The sequence below is a fragment of the Perognathus longimembris genome, chromosome 1 (assembly GCF_023159225.1).
Source record: "Perognathus longimembris pacificus isolate PPM17 chromosome 1, ASM2315922v1, whole genome shotgun sequence".
NCBI classification, from domain to species: domain Eukaryota; kingdom Metazoa; phylum Chordata; class Mammalia; order Rodentia; family Heteromyidae; genus Perognathus; species Perognathus longimembris.
Window position 1 is genome coordinate 106,221,610 of NC_063161.1, and position 21,326 is coordinate 106,242,935.

The window sequence follows — 21,326 nt, forward strand, 5'->3', positions numbered from 1 at the left end:
CACAGGAGATGGTAGAAAAAGAAAGCAATGGTGGGCAAAACTACCATCTATATCATCTACATAATATAAATAAGAGTGGGTTTTGAATAGAGACTTTGTTAAAACAACAAAGCAACATTAGTCTCTTCCCCCAGTATGTTGCCTTTCCCATTTCATGCTCTTGCACCATACTGTCTATCTGTGAACAAATCAAAAGTATTGCGATGGATGAACTATTCCTACCTCCACCAGGAATAATCGCCAGCTTTGTTTCAACCAGGCCCATTTTTGCAGAAGAAGCTAAAAAGAAATAAAGAAAACAAAGTAATATCCATATCAACACATTCAAATATGACAACTTGAAAAGATCAGTAAAACATGATACACCAAAAAATATTCTGTTTACTACTCAAACTGATGTCACAACTTTTTAAAGATCACTTCAAAAGATACTGAGTTAAGGAAATATGTAAACATTCTAAATGACACCCATAAGGAAAAACATAACATTTTCCATTAAAAAAATGTTCAGCAGTGACTTCATTTTTTGATGGTGAAAGAGCAGAGTTGTAACTGCATTATTAGACCTGACACTGCCAACTCATGTTTGACAGCTTAGATTCTATTAAATATTCAGGACTGGGAGAGGGATTTGCCTGACAAGCATGAATTCTTTCACTGCCAAAGTAGTCCCCCGATCCAACAGCTTAATATATGATACCAGCTATGGCAACTTCTTGGGCCAAGTCCTGCTACTTGAGATAAGTATTTTTACTGTTCTCACAGCTATACAGTCTTCTTTCATGTCTGTTTATAAGGACACCTTACAACATCTTGATTACTTCTTCACTTGCATGTCTACCTGTATGTACACTACTCACATCCTCCTCATTCCATGAATTTTTTTTCAAGATAAATTATGTGTACTTTAGCTTTTTAATTTAAAATCTACTAGATCCTAGCAACAGAAAGAAAAGCAAGTAAACCATATCTAGTGATTTTACCACAAATGTCTAGTGATTTTATCACAAGAAAACAAGGCACTAAAACAGGGTAGAAAGGAGGTAAAAGTATACATGGACAAGAAACTACAACTCCTAAGACATGATTCACATCAAATTATTAAAGGCTGAATTGCACTGATTTGGGAAATGACGTGAGAACCACAGGAAAAACAGTGACAATGATATGCTGTCTGCCTCACTGGGTTCATGGTGCTGTGGCCCAAAGAATAGACAGTACTAGATTTTATGCAATACTATGTCCAGAATAATGGCATGGAAAATCACTACATGAATTGGCTCTAGTGGGATAACAGAAATATGGGCTTTGATGCCAGATCACCTGGATTCAACTCTCAGCTCAATCATTTGTTTTGGTCTCTCCTATATCTGTACTAACTTCTTTCTGTACCCCAAGGTATACCATGATCCTGGGGTTTCAAGGCACACCAAAGGAGCGAATACACATCAACTGTACATGAGGTACCTAGTCAAACCCAGAAAGTAGTGAGTACATACTCAGAAAAACATTCAGGAAGTATGTGAACTTCAAAGGAATCATCAAGTCATTATTATTGGAGCTTCAAGTCATTACAAGTGCTTGGACTAAAGCACATCCATAGATTAACTCCATGGGTTAAGTGCTCATAGCCATTGTCATTATTCCCCCCATTTTACAGAGAAGGAGACCTCTAAAGGACAGGACCTAAGGTTCCAACTCAATTATCTGGCCCAAATATTGTATGCTACCACTCCCAAGACTGAACAACAAAAATCTTCCTCCTCTTTCTTTTCCTCCCCTCTCCTTCCCTTTTCTCTTCTCTTTTTCTTGTTTGTTTGGTGTTTTTTTTTTTTTTTCCAGGCATGGTTTCAGCCCAGGTTAGCCTCAATCTCGTGAATCAATCTTGTGAATCTCAGACTCCCAAGCTTAAAAAAACTTCTCTTTAAGTGGGAGTTTCAAAGGCACTAATTAAACCCCAATATGTCAAGTTTTTAAAAAATGTTATGTACAACAACAGACAGCAAAACAAAATACTTGTAATTATGTGAAAACTAACCTATGCATTAATTTAGTATTGGAGATCAAACTTAGGGTCTCACACATTTTAGGTTTAAGAAATAGCTACATCCCCACTCCCCACTTTAAAAAATTATGTTCTGGATAGGAATCTCACCTGCTACTCGTATATCACATGCTAGAGCCAGTTCAAGACCACCACCTAAAGCAAGTCCATCTATTGCTGCAATCGTTGGCACCGGCAGATTAGCTGAAATAGAAAAATGTTACTTGTCTTCACTTAGATCATTATCTTACTATGGAGTTCACTTTAGACGATTTAATATGAGCATATTTTTAAATATTATATGCAAATGTTCAAACCCTTTGACCTTTAAAAAAAAGTAAGCAGTTTACAAAAACTTTATTAATGATTAAGAAGTAGTCCATAACATAAATGTGCAACCAGTATTTTTTAACTTCCCAAATTAATGAATTACTTTCTTGAAAAATTTTTATTGGGTTAATGGGCTCACAGTTCTGACTGCATAATCTTAGATCTTAAAGTCTTTTATGTGATCTTGGTTCATCTAAATCTCAAGTTGAAACTATCTGTGCATAATTGTAAAACTCCTGACTTCCTATGGGGTACTTTGGTGTTAAAATGGCACTCACTCCAAGAAAGAGATGTTACATCTGCTTAGAGGGAAGTAGCATTGGTCTCTGAGGCCCAGGCCCATTAGCTTCACCACTTAACAAGAACCAACAAGGAGCACTCTGAATGAGCACCACCACACCACTCCTTCTGGGACACAACCTCTGAGTACCTGCCAGAAACACTGCAGGTGAAAATATCTAATCACACAACTCCAAACGAGACTTGCTAGACTGAGTTGATTATTTTAACAAGATGTTTGTACATTACAATGTGCAGATTTCATTTTTATAACTCATTCTAAAATGATTGGTTATATTAGATATCCTGTGAAATGGAATGCTTTTTTTTTTTTTTTTTTTTTTTTTTGCCAGTCCTGGGCCTTGGACTCAGGGCCTGAGCACTGTCCCTGGCTTCTTCCCGCTCAAGGCTAGCACTCTGCCACTTGAGCCACAGCACCACTTCTGGCCGTTTTCTGTATATGTGGTGCTAGGGAATCGAACCTAGGGCCTCGTGTATCCGAGGCAGGCACTCTTGCCACTAGGCCATATCCCCAGCCCACTGGAATGCTTTTTATTAATTCTGACTACAGAATATGAAGCTAATCCTAATATAAAAACAAAACACGGATTTTTATAAAGTATCAGCATCCAGATCGCTCTCTTCTATTGTACAGGTATTCTAATTTACTTAGGGAATTCTAAATTTCCCCAAACTTCTTTTAAGAGCTATATATCCACTCAAGTACACTTGAGTGCTACTCATTCACACATAATGGAATCTACCAAGGCTGGCAAGTAACACAGGCAGGCAACTGCCACCCAAAGCAGAACAACCCCAGAAGAGTAGGGAGTGGACTTTAACACCAACCACAAATCACCATTGTGGACCTGTGTGAACATTAAGGGGAGGCAAGAATTTGAAAAGACAGGACCAATTAGTTTAATGGAACAAATCTTATCTAGTGGATTTTTCATGAAAATAAGACAAGTGTTAAAACCAGTAAGTTAGCCTGGGTGGTTCTCAAACTCCTAAGTGAAATGGAACAACTTTGTTACCAGCTTCAAATTCTTTTTCCTTCCTAATAACCTGCCTAAAGAGATTAAGCTTCTAGCTTTCTCAGTCTACTACCTCTCCAATCTTAAATCATACCCATCAAAATCTTTCCCCAAACACAGTTATGGGCCCTGAGCTGACCTCTCCTTAGAGACTAAAGCTAAATCCTTGTCATCCATTCCCACTCATCAAAACTTACCAAGACTGTTCTGGCTCCAATTACAGCAACACTACAATGCTGTACCTCACTAATGGACAGTCTTCAATTGTGGTTAAATATATTGCCTCTAAGACTAGAGATTCTCCTCTGGGACAATTGCTTCCTTGCCCTTCCCTCTACATTTCCCTGATGGGTCCCTTATCCTCTTGTCTTTCCAGCTCCCTCTGGCTATTTCTCAGCTTCTTTCCCTCTCAATATAAGCTCTACTAAACTGTACAGAGTCACCCGCCTGGTGGATATCTCCAAACCAGTTAGCATCCTAACCCTTTGAGTTCATAGAGCCTCCTTCACCAAATTGGCCAAGAAGTCATCCCAGAATGCCCTGCTTTCCAACACCCTGTACTCAGTGGTCTACAGAAACTGCACAGCTTGCAAATCTCTAAGCCCTTTTCTGTGACCAAAGTTCTGGTTTCATCATTTCTCATCAGCTAAAAGTCCCAAATTCATCTCCTTTACCTGCAATTTGCAATCCTCCAACACAATTTCCACATTTCTTTAAGGCAATCCTTCTACAATGTAACCATAGTCATGTGACTACCCTATTTATATTACAACTTGTAAGAAATATGTAACGGGAAATGACAGAACAAGTCCTTACACAAAACAACAGAAAAAATAAATAGCATCATCAAATCACTAACCAGACTAACTAGTTGATATTTTCCAATATTAATATAAATGAGCACTGTGGAAAGCTATAAAATGTCTTCTACAAATGTATTATTTAGATAGAATATCATAATATTTAATGGAATGTCAACTATCTTACAATATTATGAATTCTAATGATCCTGAATTTTTCCCTCAATGATGTTTGTCATAGCAAATCTTTTTAGGAAAATATGCTAGTTTCACGATTGCCTATCCAATACTTCTTCTACTTCGGAGCATTTAACAATTACAGAGAAGCTCCACTAAGCACATTTTAAGAGGCAGATGGGTCAGGCACTGGTGGCTCATTACTATAATCCTAGCTACATAGAAGGCTGAAATCTGAGGGTAAAGGTTCAAAGACAGATTTGGCACGAAAGTCTTTGGGATTCTTGTTTCTGACTGAGCACCAAGAAAACTGGAAGTGGAGATGTGGCTCAAATGGTAGAGCACTAGCACTAGCATTGAACAAAGAATCTAAAGGATAGCACCCAGGACCTGAGTTCAAGACTCAGGACCAGCAGAAAAGGGGAGGGGGGGAGGGAGGAGGAGGAGGAGAGGAGGAGGAGGAGGAGGAGGAGGAGGAGGAGGAGGAGGAGGAGGAGGAGGAGGAGGAGGAGGAGGAGGAGGAGGAGGAGGAGGAGGAAGAAGAACAACAACAACAACAACAAGTAGTGGAGGAGGAGGCGGCATCAAGTCCAGTTTCAAAGACCCAAAAGAATATGAGAATGGCAGTGGTGCATGAGCACCAATGACTGAATCAGGAACTGCAGATCCAATAGGCAACAGCTAGTCCCAGCAGCAGTAGGAGATATTATGACTCAATACATTACGCAACCAGCAGGGTAAGTATCTATTTTGAGTTTCATTCCAGGAAATGAGCCAGGTATGACAAAGAAGATAATAATCCTTTGAAATGCTCCTAAAATATAATTAAAGCACACAAACAGTTTTGCTATGTACAAAAGGGAAAGCAGTAGACTAGGCCCTGGGTGCCCTGAAGAGTTTTCAGGTCACCACAGCACAGGGTAACTGAAGACATAGTGGGGCTAGGAGCTACAGTGCCCAGTCTACTCTCCACATCATGTAGGATTATCTATAACCCTCCACAAGCGCATACAGTCTCAGTATTAAAGAAAAATGCTACTGTAAGTCATATGATTTGTTAACTTTTGCTCAAAGACTAATGTTCCCATATAATAAATAGAAATGTATTTCAACAGAAAGAATCCCCCTACAGTATGAAAGCCTGAATACTGAAATCTTCAGAATCAAAAGTAAATCAACATTAACCAAATATGACAATAAAGTCCTAATTACTCCTAAATTTGTAAAACTGTACTTTTGGCTTAATGTCCTTTCTCCCATTCCCATTAAAATTTAAAGGACCACAAAATCCAAACTCAACAAGCGCTGGTCAAAGCCTGCCAGCTGGCTGTATGTGCCCTGGCTCCTGGAGGCCCACTCCAGGCCCACCGCACAGATGCATGACAGGCACAGCACAGAGCGGGGAGGGGAGATTCCCCTTCCCAGAGTGAAGCCCTAGACACCCTGGGCCTTAAACACAATGTGTGTCCAAAAGCCAAATCTAACCATCCTCTACGCACAACAGCTCAATTGTCCGCAAATAGAGAAGTTCAACAAGTTGTTGGGATGAGAAACAGATGGGCAGCATCTTTAGAACAATCTAGTATTTGTTTATAAAACTATCTGATATGACCTAGCTAGTAACCTCCTTAGACAACCAAAAAAGAATACTTGCCACTTTTTCAGGTTTCTGAGTTTTGTTTTGTTTCTTATTTTGTGTGTGTGCTAGTCCTAAGGCTTGATGTATAGAGGGATTACAGTTATATACATAGGTAGTGAGTATATTTCTTGTCAAACTTGTTACCCCTCCCTCATTTTTCTCCCACTTTCCTCCCCTCCCTAAACCCCTCCCCCAGCTAAGTTTAGTTTGAGTTCATCAATGTTAATCATACTATGTTGACACAATGTGACAGCATCACAACAACTTTGGAAACCAGCGAAGTCTGAATTCAGTTGAACTGATTAAATTCAGTCACTGCTTCAAACATGCCAGGCACTAAGCCAAACGCTTTAAAGGGGCAACAGAGATGCTGGAATCTTGATCTCCTATCTCCTCCACCACAGTAGCTGGGATTACAGGTGCAAGCTACCATTACCAGCCTTGAGTTTTCCTTCTGTGCTCTTCAACATACCATAACTGGTCCTCTTTAACTCACACCCCAGACCCAGAGACCCTGAAAAAGACTTGGCATTATAAGCCATCCTTCCATCCTGCCCTAAGGATCTGCATCCATGTATTTGAAAAAGGTAAACAGTGGCTCCAGCCTCTGCTAATTTCTGGTGACAAAGTTGGACAGTTCACTGTGTTCAACTTGGGTGTCTGGGAACTAGCTGCAAAGCTGCCTGTATCCAGTTCTCAACAGTTTTCTCTAGGCCTCTCTAAGACTCTGCTATGGCAATGTCTCCAGAAAAGGCTAGTAAAGTAGGAAAAGGAGCTGAGAGGAAGAAGACTCATGATAGTTTATTGCTGATAGCCACCTGTCTGTTCTCCTTCAGACATACAACAGGTATGTGACTTAAAAGAAAAGCCATTTTATGTGACGGTGCCAAAAAAACTAGACAAATTACGTAAATACATAACTAATTTGTCTAGTCTTTTCTGTGGATATATACTGTATGTATGCTCTTTATATAGAGAGAGGAGTGGAAAACAAAATATTAATCATATATCTATAAGAGAACTAAGGAATCAACTGTAGACTGAAGGAACTTGGATTAGGGGGAAAGGCAAAAGTCCTTCCTGTACATGGGTTCTATTCTTTCCATATTTCCTTCTTATGGATGCTGTGGTGATTATTTCTTAAGCCCCCACACATGAAATGCCAGCAGAAGAAATGACTGGTAGTCCAACAGCCCAACACAAAAGACTTAAACTCATTGAATCCAGGGCTCCAGGAAAGGAATGCACTTGAGCACAGAATGCAATACAAATAAACAGAAAACATCTAGCACCTTTGCAAACCCTAGGGAGTTCAGCTCTGTGTGATCAGCTCCCCTGAGGGGAATGCAGCCCCTCATGCCCAGCTCCTAGGTCTAGCTTTCTGGTGAACCCAGGAGAGGCTAGAACCATGCATCTAGTTCTTGGAAAAGCTCTATACCAGTTCATCCCAGATTCCACAGAAACTAGCTCAGGAAGAGTCAAGCCATGTGGGGGATTGAGTAAGCCAGGCAACAGGCAATCTCCTCTACCATAAGCAGAAAAGGAAGCTAGATTTTCTACCTTCTTTTCTCAATTTGTTCTCCTTCACTTCTTTTACTGCTAGAGGATTCGAATTCACTCTATCTTTGTCCTGAAATTTACTGATAGTTAACCCCCCTCCTCTAAAATATCTGCTATTACTACCTGCTGCTATCATTACATTCAACCCCTCCTTTTCCCCATCTTCCATATCTTTATCTTCTCTCTCACACTCTTCTTTTCTTGGTAGCTAAGTTCTATGTAATCCTTTAACTAGTATTCTCATCTGCCTAACCTCCCAATGGTACCATAAATACCTGAGATCCCTACAAATACAACAGGATTGTTTGCGTAGACATCAAAAAACAATCATATCCTACTGTTTGTAAAAATCTTGGTAGGATTTCAATTAATAAAACTGTTAAGTGAGAGATACAAGCCCATGAGTGATTGGCAGGTAGAAGCAAAACATCTTAGCCTATATCCAAATCCTGTGAGACTACAGAGACTAATGCAAAGGGAATACTCTAGATGATTAGAGGCCTAGTACATAAGGTCTCTTTGAGTGAAACCCAGAAGAGAAATATGAGAAGAGAAGGAAATGCATCACCTCAAAACATCACCAATACCACTACAAAGAACCAGAATGACATCAAAGTGGAGGAAATTCCAAATGCTTAGCTCAAAGACATGATAGAGTGTTCAATAAAATGAAAGATAGCTATAATCAATTACAAAAATCAAGGACACATGCAAACAAATAAAAGAACCCAGTGAAAATACAGATAAAAAGCCTAATGAAAATCAAGCAAATACAAACCAAAGTTTAAAAGTCAGTACAAAACATAAAAAAGATCTCAATAAAAAGAGAGAAATCAGAGGGAAAGACCCAATTGAAATTAGGAAATTAAAGACAAAGTGGAAGGCAGTGGCCCACAACTGTAAGTCCTAGCTACTCAGGAGACTGAAATCTGAAGATTGCATTCATATCTCCAATTAACCACCAGAAAACCAGAAGTGGTGCTGTGTCTCAAGTGGTATAGAGTTAGCCTTGAACGAAAGAGCTCAAACACAGCACCCGGGACCTGAGTTCAAGTGCCACAAATGACAAAAAAAAAAAAAGTGGAAAACCTCAACAATAAGAGTAGGTAACATGTAAGTCAGGATTTCAGGGCTCTAACAGATTAGACATTGTAGAGAAAGTAAAGGACAGAATAAAATATATATCACCTCTAAGACATATGAAAGGAACCTACAGGAACATTAGGACTCTATTTTAAACCCTAATTTGTAAGTCATAAAGGTACTGGTAAAAGAGATGTTAACTGAAGGTACAGAAGACATGTTCAACAAAGCAATAGCAGAAAACTACTAAAATCTGCAAAAAGAGAAGCTCATTCAAGTACCACAGGTATTTAGAACAGCCAATAGAGGAGATGAAACTAAAACATCTCCATGACATATACAGACTCATAACAATAAATAAAAAAGCCAAATTAGCAACAATGAAAGTTGTAAGGGAACAAAAGATATAATCCGCAAAGGGAAGTCTATTAAAAAATAACAGCAAAGTTCTCAAGCAGGGCTTAGAACTATGGTTTTCAATGTCTTCAAAGTCACCAACTGCAAACTCAGAATACTTTCCCCAACAATACTACTATTCCTAACAGAAGGATAAATAAAAATGTTTCATGATGAAACCTAAAACAATTTATCACCACTAAACCAACACTAAAGAGAATACTAAAAGACATACTACACAAAGAAGAAGAGAAAAAACAAGAAGAGAAAAGAAAACAAATCCCAGCAGGTAAATAGACAGTTGCAAGGGTAAGAATATAAAACCATTATTTTTTAAATGGTAGGAGCTACTATGCATCTATCAATCTTAATACCAGATATCAATTCGTATATTAAAAGATACAAAATAGTAAGTTAGATCATTAAAAGAAGAATACGTAATTTTTCAGGGAAATGGATAGATTTGGAGAAAACAACATTAGATGAAGTAAACCAGGCTCAAAAAGACAAAGCGTTTTCTCTTTTATGTGGATTTTAGACCTAAACAACTTATTATGTAAACATGTGTGTGTATATATATACACGGTCATGTGCATAAACAATTCAATTGGCTAAAGTCTGGTATATGCACAAGTGAGATTTCCAGTGTAATTCACTGAACAATTAGAAGACAGTTTAACAAAATGAATAGCAGGAAGCTGAAACCTATATTTACAGAATATACTGATGAGAGGGAGCAAGAAGACACCTAACTAAAGGTAAGAGGCAAAAATGTAAAGATGGTAAAGACACAGGAATGTCTACAGTAGCTTTACACATAAGCGCTCCAAACTGGACACAATCCAATACCCATAATACACTATCTTCTGATACACATTGCAAAACCAACAAATCAAAAGAAAATTATGCTAGGTCAAAAAATATACAAAAATTATTAATATATATTATTGACTTCTAGGTGTGTGTGCTGCTCCTGGAGCTTGAACTCAGGGTACTGAGCTTTTCTTTCTTTCTTTTTTTTTTTTTTCTTTTGCTCAAGCGAGTGCTCAGCTCCATTTCTGACTTTTTAAGTAGCTAAGGAGATAAGAGTCTTGTGGACTTTTCTGCCCAGGCATGCTGTGCGATAAGTATCATTTTACATGATAAGATGTACATGGGCATTATGCCTTTGTGTTCATCTCCTGAGAGTCCTCCTCTGGTCTCACTGTGTGTGAATGCCTAGAGTCCTGTATAATTTATCATGTCTCCATGTATTTTAGGTATTGCTTCCCCATATGAGATAAAATGTACCGCTCTTTGTCTTTCTGAGCTTGGTCCACCTCACGTAACTTGATTTGTTCTAAGTCCATCCATTATCCTACAAATTATTTTTTTTTCTAATGGCTGTATAAAATTCCATCGTGTGTAAGTACCACATTTTTTAAATCAACTCATCTACTGTAGGGTATCTAGGCATATTATTAAATTTTGTAAAATTCTAAACTATGAAAATCAATTTATAATGAAAGCAAATTTAATAACTGCCTAAAGACAGGTGGGGATGAGAGGATAAGAGAAGGGAATTATAACAGGCAGTGAGGGAATTCCTAGGAGGAATGGACACAAATCACTCATTACGACTGTGGTTATGTTTTCACACATCAATATGTACAATTTATAATAGGTCCAATTTCAAGAAAGCGCTTTAATTACATGAAGTAATTGACATGAAAATAATACCAATAAAATAAAGTACAACTGATTTGATTTTTTATGAACAACCAGATTCATAGTTAGAATTCATCAAGCAAGAAAAGGAGGCATGTGAAAATTTAAAAGTATAGGAAAAATGGTGGAAGTAAAAAAGTGGAAGGGAAATGAAGATATGCTCATTTTGCCACCCATGGTAAGAAAGCAATAAAACTTTCCTAAGAAAATATGGATCAGGTACGTTATCTAAAGTATAATAAAGACAATAAGGCAGTTAAAAAAATAGAACCTTTTCACACTATTGGAATAAAGCCCCTAGAATGAACCACAAAAGCATTCAGTAGAGTGAAAATAAATAGCAAAACAAAATCACCAAAATCAAATGGTACTGAAAAATTGCAACAGGACTAACACTACATAGCTATATGAGAGTTGTAATCAACCAGTAAGACAGACTTTGCCAGTATCACAAAGCAAAGGTCAACTACTAGCAGAATACCAGAGAAAAAGGAGCAGGAGAAAGAAAAAAAGGGTCTTATCAAATCCTAGAGTAATAATTTACTATGGCAACACTTGTTTGTTAAACCCATTGTTCCAGCTTAACAAAAACAATTTTTCCCTACACTGTCAAAATCACAATGTGATTAACAACCTATGAACAACAGCAAAGGCAGTAACATTTAAAAAGAGGAAAAAGTCATACATCCCAAACTAGACACAGAAGTATGGTTTATGAGGAGAGGGATGTTAACAACTCAGAAGGAAGATGATGATGACAATGACCTCCTAAACACCTGCTTTCATCTCTCATTATTCTTGGCAAAAGATCAAGCAAACTAAAACTCAGCTCTGTAAGTCACTATGAGAAAAACAATTAACTGCTGTTCTATCAACCAGTTTCTCAAATCCAGGACTTTACATTTCTAATCACCACAACAAATGAGGGAAATGAAAAAAATACATAATAGAATACAACTAATTTAACTACATTAATTATGTATTTTCATTTTGTTCTTTGGTCCTCAACACCTAAGAAACACTTAAAGAACATAGACATTGACTTCTGGGAAGACGGCGGAGGAGCAGCAGAGCCCTAGCTGAGCTCCTTCCGACATCACAGTTTTCTCCCCCCATAGAAACTTTTACTACTAGAAAGACAGCCAGAGTAAGTTTTAACAGTACAGGGATTCTGGCCAGGAAGGAAAAATGGACTTTGCTCGTCTGAAAACACAGATTTGAGTTCCGGGCAGCGTCCCACCACCACGCCAGTGCCGGCACCGGCATAGCGCCCAGCACAACGACCCACACTCTGCGCAGCTAAAGCACACAGCATAGACCAGGGAGAAATCTTCCAGATGGCAGCTGAGCATGGACGGGCTGAAATCGCAGAGAAAGCCTGAGTACCCCACGAAAGATATTCTCACTCGTGCCCACAGAGCAGCTTCTGGAAGGTAGCCCTTCCCCCACTACCAGAGCAAAGCGCCATCTTTCACATTACCATAGGGTCAAAACACACTGGAACTAAAGCGGGCCTGGGGAAAGCGAGGACAAAGGAGCCATCTTTGAAAAGGGCAAGAGGGACCAACCAGTGAGAGCCAGCTCTGCCCAGGAGAACGCCCCCTGCCCAGGCGGGAGGGTGGCTTAGCCAGAGGTGCCCCGCCCTGCCCGCCGGCATTTCTAAATTTAAAGCGAAAGTGTCAAGCAGCTACCGGCAGCACAGAAACACCATACCCGGGAACAAACAGTTACTGAGACAGATAAACGGTCCTGTCACAGAGGAAGCCCAATTCCCAGCCTGAAACGGAACTGAATTCCATAGCCAGCTCGACCAGGCGGCCGCCCCGCCCAGGAGGGAGGAATGCCCCCCAGGCAAGCAACTCTCAGACAGTAAACCAGGCCAGAGGCGCCCCGTCCTGCTGAGTCCACAGCCTATTCAAAGCCAGGCTTTAAAGGCCACGGCCCCACAGCAGACAGAGTAGCCACAGTTCCTGACTGCTCACATCCCGATCTACAGAGGACGCCCAAGGCCTACCTGCAAGCTGTGCGAACCACAGAGACCCAGGATTGCACCAACATGGGAGAAGGGTCAGAACAGATCAATCCCCTGCAAACTGAAAGCAAGTCAAACCAGCCAATCAGGAAAACAGACTGCAGACCATTGCAAGGAAACCAGACACTGGGAAAAGACTACCCAAACAAGGAGGACTCCATTTTTTTTTCTTTTCAAACATTTTTTAAAGTTTTTTTTAAAATTTTTCACTTCTGAAACGTCGTTGGTTTTTTTGTTTTCCATTTTTACCTGTTTATCAAGTTTTTGGTTTTTTTTGGTTGTTCGTTTTTCTGTTTTTCCTTTTTATTTTATTTTTTTAAATAATTTTTCTCTGTTTTGTGCATCTGTCTTCCAGTATTTTTTCTTTATTTCTCTCTTTGTGTTCTCTTTCTTTAAAAATTACTTTCCTATGAAAAACACCGCCACTCTTTTCTGCTAACTCTCCATTGTCTATCATTTTAACCTTGTTCTTTCTACTGATTCTACTCTTTTCCACATTTCCACGTCACTGAAACTAAACCAAAATCATCACCCCCCCACAATACATTTTACTCTCTTCTCTTTACTACCTCTAACTTTCCCTCCTGACTTACTGCCAGGACCTCCAGGTTCCATTGACTCCTGGTTATTGGATACAGGGTATCCCTGCTTAATCTGAGTGAATCAAAGGGGTTCACAGAGAAAGCCAGTCCTAAAAGAACTTAATATAAGAACAAGAGTTGCTCATAGGGTTGTAACAGTAAATAAGTAACTACTGAATACAGGGCCCAGGATCAGTTGTTATACTGAAATTGTATTCTTTAGGAACACCAAATCTAATTTTATAGACAGATATACAAGGTATCTGTATATAATTGTGAACTTGTAAGATTTACACAACAGTGCCTGGTAAGGGCTGCGTTGGGTCTTAAACGGTGCTCACAGGTGCTTGTAGATTGGCATTGCCAATCCAAATGGGCAGAAGAAACACAAGAAGGATGGCAAACGGTTTGAATCAATACAGCAATCCGTCCATAAAGTAAAAGATGATTTCAAGGAATCAAAAAAATAGAAAGATAAATGAAATTCAAGAGTCAAATGAAAAGATAGTTCCCCAGGTAAAAGATTTGAGAGACAGCACTCAAAACCAAATTAACAAAGTAAAGAAGTCCATGCAAGACCTAAGAGATGACATGGAAATCATCAGGAAAGACCAGTCAGAAGGAAAAGAGATTCGAAATCAAGTAGTTAGCCTACAGTCCTGACTAACTGAAGCAGAGGATCGAATCTCAGGAGCTGAAGATTACCTAGAATCTATGGAGAAAGATCAAAGATCAATACAAATCTAGTCCAATAAACAAAACAGATCGCTACAGGAGAATCAAGACATGGGCAAGAAGCCCAATTTAAGGTATTGAGGAAAACTTGGAGAAAGAAGTTAATGGGATAGGCAAACTATTTAACAGAATATTAGCTGAGAACTTCCCAAATATCCAGAAGGATAGGCCTATACAGATACAAGAAGAATTTAGGACCCCAAACCGACCAGACCAGAATAGGACATCCCACCGACACATTGTTATCAAAACAGGATCAGTAGAGTACAGGGAAAGAATCCTTAAAGCTGTTAGGGAGAAGAAAACAATCACATATAAAGGAAAAGCAATCATAATTATCCCAGATTTCTCAGCAGAGACCATGAAAGCAAGGAGAGCCTGGAATGACGTATACCAAACTCTAAATAAAAATAACTACCAACCAAGAATACTGTACCCAGCCAAACTCTCATTCATACCCAAAGGTCAAATAAAAGTCTTCCACAGTAAGGAAAAACTGAATCAATATATCTCCACCAAACCAGCTTTACAGAAAATCCTCAAAGATGTACTATACAGGGATAACAATCAAGATCCCAATACAGACAGAGAAATGAACCCTAATTAGTAAACATCAGATCAAGAAATGGGAAGACACAGCGTTTAACAAGATAGTGATAATGAAAAGAACAAACAATCATCTCTCAACTCGAACTCTCAACAATAATGGACTTAATTCTCCAATCAAACGACATAGGCTCATAAGTTGGATCAAAAATTAAGATCCATCTTTCTGCTGCCTCCAAGAGACACATCTATCCAGCAAAATAAACATCTTCTAAAAGTGAAAGGCTGGAATCAAATCTATCAAGCAAATGGCCCCCATAAGCAGGCTGGAGTTGCAGTCCCAGTATCAGACAAAATAGACTTCAAATTAAAAAATGTAAGAAGAGACAAAGAAGGTTACTACATACTAGTAAAGGGATCTCTCCTACAGGAAGATATAACCATTCTAAATCTCTACACACCAAATGCAGGAACACCCAACTTCATCAAACAAACACTACTGACTCTAAAAACACTCATAGACCCAAACACACTGATAGTTGGGTAATTTAACACTCCACTATCACCTCTGGACAGATCAACATGCCAAAAACCAAACAAAGAAATCACAGAACTAAGTAACTGCATAGACCAACTAGACTTAACCGACATCTACAGAATATGCCACCCAGCAACAACAGAATACACATTATTCTCCACAGCACATGGAACATTCTCCAAAATAGATTACATCTTAGGGCACAAAGAAAATCTATACAAATTCAGAAGTATCAAAAACATTCCCTGCATTCTCTCAGACCACAATGGAATAAAATTAGAGCTCAACTCAAAAAGCCACCACAGAAATTCCCACAATTCATGGAGACTAAACAACACACTGCTGAACCGTCAATGGGTCACTGAAGAAATTAAAACGGAAATTCAAATGTTTATGGAATTCACCCAAGATGAGGACATAAAGTACCAGCTCCTTTGGGACACAGCAAAGGCAGTACTCAGAGGAAAATTTATATCTCTGAATGCATACACCAACAAACTGGAGAAACAGCAACTCAATAATTTCAGGAAGCACCTTACTTTCCTTGAAAGAGAACAACAAGCCAAACCCCAAGTCAATAGATGGAAGAAAATAATTAAAATCAAATCAGAATTAAATCAAATAGAGACGAAAAAAACCATCGAAAGAATCAACAAAACAAAGAGTTGGTTCTTTGAACAAATCAACAAGATAGACAGACCCCTGGCAAACCTGACCAAAGAACGAAGGCAGCACACTCAAATAAACAAGATAAGAGATGAAACAGGTAACATCACCACAGAAATAACCGAAATTCAGAAAATGAGGGACTATTTTGCAAACCTTTATGCCAACAAATTCGAGAACTTGGAAGAAATGGATGATTTCCTAAAAAAAAATTCATATCCCCAAACTCAACCATGAAGATTTAAACCTTTTAAAAAGACCCATATCCTGTATTGAAATAGAAATGGCAATAAACGTTCTCCCATACAAGAAAAGCCCAGGTCCAGACAGATTCACTGCAGAATTCTACAAGGCCTTCAAAACAGAACTCACACCAACATTTCTCAAACTCTTCAATGAAATTGAAAGAGAACGTTCACTACTGACACATTCTATGAAGCCAGTATAACCCTCATCCCAAAACCAGGCAGGGACTCATCACGGAAAGAGGACTATAGACTGATTTCCCTGATGAACATAGACGCAAAAATTCTCAACAAAATTCTGGCCAATCGACTTCAACAGGTCATGAAAAAAAATCATACACAACGATCAAACTGGATTCATCCCAGGGATGAAAAGTTGGTTTAATATACGCAAGTCAATTAATGTAATCCACCACATCAACTAGAGCAAGCTAAAGAACCACATGGTTTTATCTCTGGAAGCGGAAAAGGCGTTCGATAAAATCCAGCACCCATTTATGCTAAAAGCCCTGGAAAAACTGGGATTCCAGGGAACATTCCTGAATATAATCAAGGCAGTTTATGACAAACCAACAGCAAGCATAACACTAAATGGTGAAAAACTAAAGCCATTCCCTTTAAAATCAGGAACAAGGCAGGGGTGTCCACTCTCTCCCCTGCTCTTCAACATAATACTAGAATTCCTAGCCAGAGCAATCAGGCAAGAAGAAAATATAACGGGGATCCAAATAGGAAAAGATGAAGTTAAACTTTCTCTATTCGCAGATAACATGATCCTATACCTAAAGAATCCCATAGACTCTACCCCCAAGCTACTAGAGCTGATCCAAAACTTTGGCAAAGTTGCAGGATATAAAATAAACCCTCAAAAATCAATGGCCTTTCTCTATGCTAACGACCCGAAGACCGAGGCTGAAATCAGGAAAGCAACTCCTTTTGCAATAGCCCCCAAAACCATAAAATACCTAGGAATAACCTTAACCAAAGAAGTGAAAGACCTCTTTGATGAGAACTTTGAAAGCTTGAAAAACGAAATTAAGTGAGAACTAAGGAAATGGAAAAACCTCCCATGCTCCTGGATTCGGAGGATTAATATAATCAAAATGGCAATATTGCCAAAGGCTATCTACAAATTCAATGCAATACCCATTAATATCCCAACACCATTTTTTAATGAAATAGAGGAAGCAATCCAGAAATTCATATGGAACAATAAAAGACCTAGAATGGCAAAAACAATTCTAAGCAGAAATAACAGTGCTGGAGGAATTACAATACCCAATTTCAAGCTGTATTATAAAGCTATAGTAATAAAAACAGCTTGGTATTGGCACCAGAACAGGCCTGAAGACCAATGGAACAGAATTGAAGACCCAGATATGAACCCACAGAACTACGCCTACTTAATCTTTGATAAAGGAGCTAAAACAATAGTTTGAAAGAAAGATAGCCTCTTTAACAAATTGTGCTGGAAAAACTGGCTCAACACATGCAACAAACTAAAACTAGATCCTTATCTATCACCCTGCACCAAAATCAATTCCAAATGGATTAAAGACCTCGAAATCAAAACAGACACCCTGAAAACACTGAAGGGAGGAGTAGGAGAAACACTTGGGCTCCTTGGCGCAGGACGGAACTTCCTAAACAAAGACCCAGAAAGGCTACAAATCAAAGAAAGGTTGGACAAATGGGACAGCATCAAACTGCAGAGCTTCTGTAGGGCAAAGAACACAGCTCGCAAGATAAACAGAAAGCCCACATACTGGGAGAAGATCTTTACCGGCCATTCAACGGACAAAGGCCTCATATCTAAAATATATGCAGAACTAAAAGAATTACCTTCCTCCAAAACAAAACCGCAAAGAACCAATAGCGCCCTCATCAAGTGGGCTAAAGACTTACAAAGAGACTTCTCTAATGAGGAAATGAGAATGGCCAAGAGACATATGAAAAAGTGCTCTACATCACTGGCCATAAAAGAAATGCAAATCAAAACAACATTGAAATTGCATCTCACCCCAGTAAGAATGTCATATATCAAGAAAACTAACAATAACAATTGTTGGAGGGGATGTGGCCAAAAGGGAACCCTACTTCATTGTTGGTGGAAATATAATCTGGTACAGCCACTCTGGCAAGCAGTATGGAGATTCCTCAGAAGGCTAAATATAGAACTCCCCTATGGCCCAGCAACCCCACTGTTGGGTATCTATCGAAAAAAACACAAACAAAATCACAGTAAACCACCAGCACAACAATGTTCATCACAGCGCAATTTGTCATAGCTAGAATCTGGAACCAACCCAGATGCCCCTCAGTAGACGAATGGATCAGGAAAATGTGGTACATATACACAATGGAATTTTATGCCTCTATCAGAAAGAATGACATTGTCCCATTCATAAGGAAATGGAAAGACTTGGAAAAAATTATACTAAGTGAAGTGAGCCAGACCCAAAGAAACATGGACTTTATGGTCTCCCTTATTGGGAATAATTAGCACAGGTTTAGGCAAGTCACAGCAGAGGATCACAAGAGCCCAACCCTTATGATCACATAAGATGATGCTAAGTGAAATGAACTTCATGTTATGAAAACGCTTGTTATATCACAGTTGTAACTACTTTCAATGTCCCATGTGTATCTGTAGCTTCTATTATTGATGATGTTCTTGTATCACCTTCCTGTGGTTGTATCTATACTATCTCTGTAATCTCATCTGAGTATATTGGAAACCATCTATACTGGTATTAGAACTAGGAAATTGAAAGGGAATACCAAAATTGAGAGACACAGGGTAAAAAAAAGACAAACAACTACAAAAGAAATACTTGCAAAACTGTTTGGTCTAAGTGAACTGAACACCTCATGGGGGGAAATGGAAAGGGGGAGGAGGGAGGGAGAAATGAGGGACGAGGTAACAAACAGTACAAGAAATGTATCCAATGCCTAACGTATGAAACCGTAACCTCTCTGTACATCAGTTTGATAATAAAAATTTGAAAAAAAAAAAAAAACATAGACATTTCAGATCTGCAATGCAGAGTGACAAACCAGAAAACTTTTGAAACTTATTCATTAATTCATTCTCCACACAATACATCTAAAATAAAAATTTTTAAATCACTTGGATAAGAGAAAAGAAAATACAAATGTGTAACCTCTCAACATGTAGGGCTAGTTATTGAGTACTAATGCAGTATTTCCAAAGCAAGTTATGTTTTATTTCAGATAAAGTAAAACAAACATTACTTAAAAGGGCTATGACTAGAATGAAATGGTGACAAACATTAAAGTGTGAAAAATCAATAATCTGTTTTTATTAATAAAAATAAGTTATCTTTAAATGTAATGGATAGCTTAAAAGAGATATACCAGGAATATATGTGAGCTCTTTAGTATTCAGTACTCATAAATTTCCAAATGCTAATGTAGAAGGGAGAGTTTTAACTATATTTATTTATATCTTCGTAAGTATATTTCCTACTTTGACATTTTATGCAATTAAGATGAATATAATGACTAAGTTTGTTAAATGACAAGTTCAGTATTTTAGACAAAAAAATTTATTCATTCCTTATTTATGTTCATTCTGGAAATTATTTCAGAGACTATGACTAAACCATGATAACTCAGACTGTTATTCTCTATGCACGTGTACACATATATCTTTTAGAAAAAACTTTCCAAATAATATTTATAGTTCATCTATAAGAAGCTAAATAATTAAGTATTACCAAGCATGATATGTTTTTTTAATAGGACCTACATCAAAAAAAGCCAAGTAGGACTGGAGAGGCATGGAGAGGTTGCCCTCAAAATTGTCCAAGAAATTAATTTTTAAAAAGCATTTGCCAGATAGGGCAGCAGCTGCTCATAGCTCTAACACTCCTCTATTTAAAGAAGGAAACGAAAAAAAGGAGGAAGAGAAGTGAAAGGGGAAGAAGGATGAGGAGAGAGGAGGAGATGGGAAAAGGAGGAAGAAGGAAGAAAAGAGAAAGAGGGAGAAGAGGAAAATGAGGAGTTAAAAAAAAAAAGTCCTCAATACTAAATAGTACTAAATCCAGCAGTCAATTCTTAATGCTCATTTTATTTGGCCTGTCAGCAGCATCTGCTCATCTAGATACTCCTTGAAACATTTTCTCCACTGGGCTTTCACAATATTCTTTCTACCTCCCATGTAGATTAGATGGTTCCTCATTTTCCTTTCCAGTTCTCATCTCTGTGTAGTAATTTCCTGTGTTCCTCTCCCAGTGTTATGACTTCACACAGAAATCAGTGTTCTGATGACTTTCAAATTTACCTCTCTCAGGTCTGAACCTAAATTTGAAATTCCTACCTAGCTAACCTACCTGATATCTCCACACTTGGACGGGAGAACACTTCTCACCCCAATCTAGCTCGGGGCAGCGATTCCAATTTACTACCACTAACTTCCTAGGAGCAAGGGGGAGCTGGGGTAGAGGTAAGAATCAAACTCAGACAAGTTTCAGCATGATTTCTGGAATATTAGGGCAAAGACCAAGGATATTCACTATTCACCTGTTACTATGCTGGATACAGGCATAAGTAAAAAAAGCAATCCACTGTAGTGGTTTTCAAGGAAGAGATATGGAAAGGAGGAAATGGCAGGAAACACTAAAACCCAATATGTTGCAATAAACGAACCAACACAATTCAGAGGAGTTCATATTTTATGTATAAAATGTAACTTTTCTACAACAAAATCAAAAAGATCTAATAGCAATTATCTTTGAGAAAATGTTAACCTCAGCTTATAATATCCTCAGAGGACAATTACATTATTGAATACAATATCTATGTGTTTAAGATAAAGATGATAGAAAAGATAACCATGTAGCTACTAGATCCTTAAAGAATAGTCATTTGTACAAAAAACAAAACTACTAGGCTAGGACAAGAATAGA

At 38.4% G+C, this 21,326-nt stretch overlaps 1 protein-coding gene across 1 annotated transcript in view; it reads right to left on the reverse strand.

The window, feature by feature from the left end:
* Positions 1–21,326, reverse strand: part of Auh (AU RNA binding methylglutaconyl-CoA hydratase) — a 136,660-nt gene that overhangs the window by 65,470 nt on the left and 49,864 nt on the right. Inside the window, exons 5-6 of the mRNA XM_048340342.1 lie at positions 2,156–2,248; positions 223–279 (exon numbers count right to left, since the gene is read on the reverse strand). Coding sequence (XP_048196299.1) covers positions 223–279; positions 2,156–2,248 — 150 coding nt within the window. The remainder of the gene's footprint in view (positions 1–222; positions 280–2,155; positions 2,249–21,326) is intronic.